Source organism: Mandrillus leucophaeus, unplaced genomic scaffold (assembly GCF_000951045.1).
Source record: "Mandrillus leucophaeus isolate KB7577 unplaced genomic scaffold, Mleu.le_1.0 Scaffold245, whole genome shotgun sequence".
Lineage (NCBI taxonomy): Eukaryota > Metazoa > Chordata > Mammalia > Primates > Cercopithecidae > Mandrillus > Mandrillus leucophaeus.
Window position 1 is genome coordinate 452,897 of NW_012102532.1, and position 8,546 is coordinate 461,442.

An 8,546-nucleotide genomic window follows, 5' to 3' on the forward strand; every position below is an offset into this window, starting at 1 on the left:
GGCGAAGCGGAAGGAAGGCCTGGCCTCCCGGAGGCGGGAGGAGGGGAGCCGGGGGCCAGGCTGAGAAAGGACCCTGGGTAGGGAGCAGTGCGAGGGAGACGGCGCCCTCAGAGGGAGGACTATTGGGAGGCGGCAGGAGGGACAGCGAACGTTTCCTCCTCTGCTCCTAAATCGGAGGAAAGTAAGGGAGGGTTGAGTCGGGACCTCAGGCTCACCTGGTCGGGGCACAAGCACCTGCCTCCTTGAGCCCACCGCCCCTTAGGAGGCCTCTCCTCTTCCAGGCCCTGCCCACTCGAGGGCGGGCCCTCCCTCCAGGTTTAGCCGGGAGGGATGGAGCCCCACGCCTGGCCACCAGCTCCATGGTGGTGTTCCCAGAGGCTGGCGAGGACCAAATATACAGCCCGAGAAACTCTTCTTCTATTTGACTGATCCCTAAGGCCAGTGGCCAGACAGCTGGCCCCACTCACCTCCCTGTCTGTGGCCAGGAGGGTTCGGGTAAGAGACGGGCAAGCCTTTCAGTAAAGGCCAGACAGTAAATATCAGCGACTTTGCGGCCTACACCGTCTGTTCCAACTAGCAAGAAAGCGGCCACAGATTATTAGGAGACCAGCAGAGGAGGCTGGATTCCAACAAAACTATAGTTATGGACTCTGAATTTGAATATCATATAATATTTACTTGTCCCAAAATATTGGTGGGTTTTTTGCAGGGGGCAGAAGTTGTTTCAACTGTGTAGATATGTAAAGGCTTACAGGCTGTACAAAAACTGGTGGCAGACTGGGCTGTCTCCAGCCACCCCCACTCCCAGCCCACCCCACCCACCACGGCCTTCCTCCAGCTTTTTCCCAGGCTTTATATGGGGAAGGGGATGGGGTTAGAACCCTCCCACCTGGGTGTATCCAGAAAGTCCGAGACCTGTCTGTGACCCTTGTTCCCATTTGAGACCAGTGCAGGAGCTTGTACCCCAAATATGTACACATGTGAGAGAGGAGGTACATCTCCAAGGGGCTTCCTACACAGTATGTACCTGGACCTACCCTACTCCCATCAAATCATAGATGAGGCAGCCATGTTCCCCCCAACAAGTGACTAAGCCCTTGGCCCTCTCCTCCCCCACTATACCCTCCTGCCCAGGCCCCGCACCAGTGTTGGTCTCCCACCTGGTGCCATTCGCTGATTGGGAATGGCCCTTCCATTCCTCTCTTTTCTCTCTTGCAGCCCTAGGGGACCTCTTTCTCCTGGACATTGAAGATATGGCCCTTTGGAGGTGACCCAGCAGAGAAGGGATGAAGGCCTTTGGTCCTCCAAATGAGGGCCCCCTCCAAGGACTCGTGGCCTCCCGCATTGAGACTTATGGGGGTCGGCATCGAGCCTCCGCTCAGAGCACTGCTGGCAGTCTCTATCCCCGAGGAGGCCTGGTGCTGGTGAGTCCAGACTGTGCCCCAAAAGTGACCTGGTGGGGCAGGAGGGAGGACACCCAGGCTGTGGAGCCTCTGTCCCCTTACAGGTTCAGAGGTTGAGCTATTCCTGCCCCTTACCCTACTCTTCTTTCCTGGGTTGCGGGGAAGAGGAGGGCAGTGACAGGGCCAGGCTCCAGGGATGTCACACCCCAGTCCCAGGCAGCTGGGCAGGAGAGGCAGAGCCAGGAGAAGCCAGGCCCGTAGAGGAGTGCTGTTAGACAGGTCTCAGACAAAGAGCTGCGGGTAAGGTCATCAAACCCCAGAGCTGGCGCCTCCCAGGCACCCGCCTCTGCTTGGCAGGGGTTTGAGGGCTTCCTGAGATCTGCCTCTCCCTGAGTCAGGATGAAGATGAGCAAAGGTTCAGGGTGTCCCTGCTCCTCCAGTGGTGGGTAGGGACAGGAGGGTGCCTGCCTTGGCTCCACCCCTGGTTGGAACTGCCTGGCCCTCCTCCCATCCTGACCAAGGAGAGGGGTGTGGAAGTCAAATCTGTCCCTCAGGCTGCAGGCTTCCCCTCCACCTTGAGGACAGTTCTGCTTGTGGCTGGGATATCCCCTGCCTCACTGCACGAGAATTTTGCCTGTGGAGATGGGACTTTCCTAGGCTGTGGGTGAGAAGGGAGACTAGGAAGCATGTGGGGTAATTCAGGCCACAGGCAAATGAAGGAATGTGACCAGGCCTGCCCTGGGAGGAGCCGTGTGGTGGCAGTGGCCTCAGCCTTTCACACGGAAGGGCAGCCACTCCCAGCTGGATGGGATGCAGGCTGCACGCCCCCGGGGAGGAGGCTGCACATGTGTGTGCCCTCTCCCCATGTGTGAGGGAGGCTGGTCACAGACAAGGAGAGTTATGAGAGACCAGAATGCTGTGTGCACCATGCCTTGTCCATGCACCCCCCGTGGTACGGAGAGCAGGAGGCAGCGGGGGCACACACACCAGAGCCCAGGCATGTGTGTGCCTGTGCACCTGCTCGGCAGGAGGCCCCACTTCTGCCCCAGGCCCACTCGGGGAGCCAGGCTGTCATGCCCCTGCCCACTCAGCTTAGCCTTGCTGGCAGCAGCCGCTGTGACTCAGGGCAGGAGCAGCCCACACCAAACTGGTTTGCGGGGAGAAGTGAGCCAGCCCGACTTACCAGGGTGGGGGAACAACATCTAGAGCCAAGACTGCCCCCCTACTACCTCTCTGGGGTTTCTGGGGAAAGAGAGGCACCCCCAGAACTTCCCCTACTCCTCTCCCAGGATCCCAGTCGCCGACGCCTCCAGCAGTATGTCCCCTTTGTCAGGGGGTCTGGCCAGTCCCGAGGCCTGTCACCCATGAGATTGCGAGATCCAGAGCCCGAGAAGAGGCACGGGGGCCATGTGGGGGCTGGCCTGCCTCACTCCCCCAAACTCAAGGTAAGGGGGTCCCTCTCCTCCCATCCCCACGCATGCAGCCCCAATTGTGATGGCTCCACAGATGACCAGCAAGCCCCAGGGGCTGAGACCACAGGTCCAGGAGGCTGTTGCCTGCCAGTCAGACATGGCTCTGCGTAGGGCCCCTCAGGGATATATCTCTCCTTGGTCTATGCATGGCAACCAGGGACTTTGACTTGAGACACTTTGATTAAATGTGGATAAATGATTGATATTGAGCTTTCAGTTTTTGAAAATTACCAAGTCAAATGAGCAAGTCGCTGAGAGTCAGGTATGCTCCCTCCATCCTCAGGACCACATCATCCTTTGCCGCCGCTGTGAGCCTCACCCCTCCTCTCGAGCCACATCCGGATGGAGTGAGTGAGGGTCAGGAGTGTCTGTTGCTCACATTACTAGGCGCCAAAGAAACCTGTAAAATGGGCCGGGCGCAGAGGCTGACGCCTGTAATCCCAGCACTTTGGGAGGCCGAGATGGGTGGATCACCTGAGGTCAGGAGTTCCAGACCAGCCTGGCCAACATGGTGAAACCCCGTCTCTAGTAAAAATGCAAAAAAAATTAGCTGGGCATCATGGCGGGCACCTGTAATCCCAGCTACTAAAGAGGCTGAGGCAGGAGAATTGCTTGAACCCAGGAGGTGGAAGTTGCAGTGAGCCGAGATTGTGCCACTGTACTCCAGCCTGGGCAACAACAGCGAAACTCTGTCTCAAAAAAAAAAAAAGAAGAAAAAAGAAACTTGTAAAATGTAAGCCATGCTACCTCATAAAAAATGCCATTTTATGGGCAAATTGTCAGTGGTGCCTGAGACCACTGGTTCTCTAAGTCTTGTTCTGATTCACTTGAAGTTCCCTCTGAGTGTCTGTTTCTGTCCCTCCCCTACCTCATTCTGATTCAGGAGACCCATGGAAAGCCTCTTTCCTGTCAGTGAGCCTAGATCAGACCCCTCTCCAGGGATCTTTCTGCAGACCAGGGTGCCTCTTCACCCACATTCCAGCAATGCCTTTTTCCCTGGAATTCCAACTGGGGCCGACCCCTGTCCTCCAGGCCTCCGTGTCCCCACTCATACTCAGTGCTGCCTGCCATCTCCCATTCCAGACACACACACACTTAAACACACATGCACACACACACAGCCCTCCTGGAGCCCTGTGGCTGGGTGCCAAGGATGTGGCCAGAGCTGATGCCCTGCTTGGCTCCCCCAGGAAGTCACTAAGGCCCATGAGCTGGAGGTGAGGCTGCACACTTTCAGCATGTTTGGGATGCCCCGGCTGCCCCCTGAGGACCGGCGGCACTGGGAGATAGGAGAGGGTGGCGACAGCGGCCTGGCCATCGAGAAGTCCTGGAGGGAGCTGGTGCCTGGGCACAAGGTGAGCCTGAAACTCACAAGGTGAGTCCGTCCCCACGGCGTGAATGCACACACAGATTCTGCTCTAGAGGAGGGAAAGGCCTTGGGAAGTGGAGTCATGTGGAAAAAGCATCTGGAAATGCGTTGATCTGGGTTCAGACCCCAGCTCTGCCACTTACTAGTGACACCTTGGTCAAGACAGTAAAGTTCTCTAGGCCTCAGTTACCACATATGTAAAGTGGGGATAATACCACCTACACATTGGTTTGAGGATTAAAAGTTCATGGTCATGTGCAAAGTGCCTAGAACCTATGAAGTAGGTGCAGTAGCACTTAGCAGCTGATACATGCCATGTAATTATCATTCCCCACTGAACCAGCATTCTCCCCACCCCAGGAGATGAGCCGGGAGCTCTGCCACCAACAGGAGGCCCTGTGGGAGCTCCTGACCACCGAGCTGATCTACGTGAGAAAGCTCAAGATCATGACCGACGTGAGCCTCCCTCAGCCCCAGCCCCGGCCCCTTCTTCCCTGCATGATCCCCCATCCTCCCAGACTGGAAGACAGGTCACTGGGGGAGGGAGGGGCAGGATTTCAGGCCAGTCTGGGATCCAGGAAGATAGGTCAGCAGTACTGAAGTTGATGGGGGGTGGGAGGTGGCACTGAAGGGCTGCGCTGGGTCCTGAGACCCTCATCCCCCTCCCTGCAGCTCCTAGCCGCTGGCCTGCTGAACTTGCAGCGAGTGGGACTGCTGACGGAAGTGAGTGGGTGCTCGGGGGGGATCCTGGCACAGCCCGAGCTCTGAGCCTGGGGATGAGGGTGGGCCCTGCAGCCATCCCTGTCTACATTCCCACTGCCCTGTTTTTTGGGACGCCTTGCCCTCCCTACTTCCCTGTTACTGGGGACTCCAAGCAGGCCACAGGCCCCCCATTTCCCAGACTGGCATCCTTGAGATCCTCCAGGCCCACTGCCCCGTTCGTCCCTCTTCGCCCCCACCCCTGCTGTCCAAGCTTAGGGTCCTCACCTTTCCTGGGCCAGTGCCACCCCTGGTGACCTGCCAAAGGTGTGCTGCTCAGTTCTGCTCCCTCCTCCAGGTGTCAGCTGAGACCCTGTTTGGAAATGTCCCCAGCCTGATTCGAACCCACCGGAGCTTTTGGGAGGAGGTGCTGGGGCCCACCCTGGAGGAAACTCGGGCCTCAGGCCAGCCCCTGGACCCCATTGGTCTGGAAAGTGGCTTCCTGACGGTGAGGCCTGTGAAGGGCTGTGTCTGGATGGGGCAGGACTGGGAGCCCGCGGGGGTCCTGTGTGTAGGGCATGCCCGCAGTACGCAACTCTCTGTGATTTGAAGGGCCGCAGGACACAGCCCCTACCCCTCATATCACCTCACCTCCTCCCTGCATGCCACAAGTCTGACCTCTGTGCCACAGGTTCCTTGTTCTTCTGGAGGCCCTTATGAAATGAAAATACAGCTGTCTCAGGGAAGGGTCACACCTCGGCTCCCATCAACTACAAAAGCTGGGTGCAGCCAATGGGGCCTAAGTGAGGGGACCCTTAAGATGACTTGGGCGGGTGTAAAAGGCCACAGGAGGCACCCGGGGCATGGAGAAGAGTGACAGAGAAAGCAAGAGGGCCTAGGGTCTGACTTTCTTCTACAATGTTACCTAGCCAGGAAAATGTGGGCCCTGCAGGGAAACGTTGCAGTGGGGTAGAGAGGGAGGCGTCCTTCTCCTAGGAGCCTTAGGCACCCCCTCCACAGGAGCAAGGCGTCTGAGCAAACCCTTAGGTGGCCACCCCACCCACCCCCAGGGTGAAATGGGATCTGCAGTGTCCTGAAAACGGTCCAGCTGAATTATTGATGGTGGGAGAGTAAGTTCAGAGCAGCAGGCCCCAGCAGCACTGTGGATGGAGGGAGCTCAGAGAGCTCTAGGTCTGTGTCGGGACCTCAGGCTCCTCCCTGGCATCCAGAGAGAGGCCTAGCCTTCAGAGCATTCCTGGGAGGATCCTGGGAGGCAGGGACTGTCAGGAGCTGGGCTCAGGGCCTCCATGAGACTCTCTTCACCTGCTCCTGGGTCCTGCAGCCAGAGCCTATATTCATGGTCTTCTCCCCGTGCCTGCTCCCCACCTCCTGTATCTGTCTCTCCAGTTTGGCCAGAGGTTCCACCCCTATGTCCAGTACTGCCTCCGAGTGAAGCAGACCATGGCTTACGCCCGAGAGCAGCAAGAAACTAACCCTCTCTTCCATGCCTTCGTGCAGGTGGGAGAGGGGTGCTGGGGAGGGGGACGGGTGCATCTTAGCCAGCCAGTCTCCAGCTGAGCCTGAGGCTGAGTTCACCACTAGGCAGGGCAGGAGGGAGCAAACCCCTGAGCCCCACCCGCCTTCCCTGCAGTGGTGTGAGAAGCACAAGCGCTCCGGGAGGCAGATGCTCTGTGACTTGCTCATCAAGCCCCACCAGCGCATCACCAAGTACCCACTGCTGCTCCATGCTGTGCTCAAGAGGAGCCCCGAGGCGCGAGCCCAAGAGGCCCTGAATGCCATGGTAGGTGCCCTGGGGGGGCTAGGACTCTGGTGCGTCAGGGACTGGGAGGGGGTCTCTTTCTTAGTGTGTCTGTGACAGTGTAGCGCTGTGCTGTGGCTGGCGTTGGTTGGGAGAGGTGCTGAGCCGTCCCTCCTCCCGCACCCCCAACCCCACCTAGATCGAAGCTGTGGAGTCATTCCTGCGACACATCAATGGGCAGGTCCGCCAGGGCGAAGAGCAAGAGAGCTTGGCGGCTGCAGCCCAGCGCATCGGGCCCTACGAGGTGCTGGAGCCCCCCAGTGATGAGGTGGAGAAGGTGAGAGGGCAGAGGGAAGGGGCCCAGGAAAAGCAAGGTCCCAGGGATACTGGTGAAGGGGGGCCTGGCGAGGCCAGAACGCCCCTTCCTTGGGTGCCACGAGAGTGTCCATCATTCCTTCCCGGTGGTGACAGTCCAAGGGGTAGAGGTCAGAAGAGTACAAAGCAGGCACTGGGAGGCTTCCTCTAGCCCATGGGGGAAGGACAGAAACAGAAAGGTGTTGGTGGCAGAACCAGGAGCCGCCCTTGGCCAGGAAGTCCAGGCAGCCTGCCGAGCACCCTGACCCTTCCCCTCTGTGTCCCTCAGAACCTGCGTCCATTCTCCACCCTGGACCTGACATCCCCCATGCTGGGGGTTGCCTCTGAGCACACCAGACAGCTGCTGCTGGAGGGACCCGTGCGAGTGAAGGAGGGACGAGAAGGGAAGGTGAGGGTGCTGCGGCCAGAGTAGAGGGGACGGGGCATGGTGGGAGAAGGTAAGAGGCAGAAACGCCAGAAGTGGGAGAAGAGGGGTTTTGGGAAAGGATGTGGTTCTGGCTAAGCCCCAGTCATTTGTGTGACCCTGAGCCAGCCACTTTCCCTGCCTGTAAATCGAGAGATGGGACCAAAGTGACGGCCCTGGCCACTCCCGCATTTGGGCTCTGCGTGTGTCCCTGTGTGTCTGAGCACCATGCCTGTGCCTCCTCCTGGACCAGTCCTGCCCCTGGCTCCAGCTGACCCTGTCTCTTTCCCCTACGCCCCCACCCCCAGCTGGACGTGTACCTGTTCCTCTTCTCTGACGTGCTCCTCGTGACCAAGCCCCAGCGCAAGGCGGACAAAGCCAAGATCATCCGCCCCCCTCTCATGCTGGAGAAGCTCGTATGCCAACCCCTGAGAGACCCTCGTACGTCCTTCCTGCGGGGAGCCTTTTCTTCTCCCTCTTCTTAGCGAGGGGAAGGAGGGGCTGGGATGGAGATCAAATAAAGGCTGGCCTCTTGAAGGTTGTCTCCTCCATCCAGACAGCTTCCTGCTGATCCACCTCACTGAATTCCAGTGTGTCTCCAGCGCCCTCATTGTGCAGTGTCCCAGTCCTACAGACCGTGCCCGGTGGCTGGAGAAGACCCAGCAGGCTCAGGTACGAGAAAGCCAGGGATGGGGAGGCATGGGCAGGGGTCCCCAGAGCTCAGAAATGGGAGCACGGTGGTGGCTCACACCTGTAATCTTAGCACTTTGGGAGGTCGAGGCGGGAGGATCACCTGAGGTCAGGAGTTTGAGACCAGCTGGCCAACATGGTGAAACCCTATCTCTACTAAAAATACAAAAATTAGCCAGGCATGGTGGTGTGTGCCTGTAGTCCCAATTACTCTGGAGGCTGAGGCAGGAGAATCACTTGAGCCCAGGAAGTGGAGGTTGTGGTGACCTGAGATAGTGCCACTGCACTCCAGCCTAGGTGACAGAGTGAGACCCTGAAGAAAAAAAGAAGGAAGGAAGGAAGGAGGGAAGGAAGAAAGGAAGGAAGGAAGGAAGGA

General features: G+C 58.4%; 1 protein-coding gene across 2 annotated transcripts in view; it reads left to right on the forward strand.

The window, feature by feature from the left end:
* The first annotated feature begins 19 nt into the window (after window positions 1–19).
* PLEKHG6 (pleckstrin homology domain containing, family G (with RhoGef domain) member 6) overlaps window positions 20–8,546 on the forward strand; it is a 17,641-nt gene continuing 9,114 nt past the window's right edge. Inside the window, exons 1-13 of one of the 2 annotated variants that reach the window (XM_011982935.1) lie at window positions 20–181; window positions 1,219–1,424; window positions 2,693–2,848; window positions 4,066–4,230; window positions 4,605–4,700; window positions 4,917–4,967; window positions 5,302–5,451; window positions 6,351–6,461; window positions 6,595–6,744; window positions 6,902–7,039; window positions 7,346–7,465; window positions 7,789–7,921; window positions 8,037–8,152. In XM_011982935.1, coding sequence (XP_011838325.1) covers window positions 1,287–1,424; window positions 2,693–2,848; window positions 4,066–4,230; window positions 4,605–4,700; window positions 4,917–4,967; window positions 5,302–5,451; window positions 6,351–6,461; window positions 6,595–6,744; window positions 6,902–7,039; window positions 7,346–7,465; window positions 7,789–7,921; window positions 8,037–8,152 — 1,524 coding nt within the window. In that variant the 5' untranslated portion in view covers window positions 20–181; window positions 1,219–1,286. Of the gene's footprint in view, window positions 182–1,218; window positions 1,425–1,711; window positions 2,251–2,692; window positions 2,849–4,065; window positions 4,231–4,604; window positions 4,701–4,916; window positions 4,968–5,301; window positions 5,452–6,350; window positions 6,462–6,594; window positions 6,745–6,901; window positions 7,040–7,345; window positions 7,466–7,788; window positions 7,922–8,036; window positions 8,153–8,546 lie in introns of those variants that run through there. The other variant, XM_011982936.1, reaches the window with a different exon arrangement.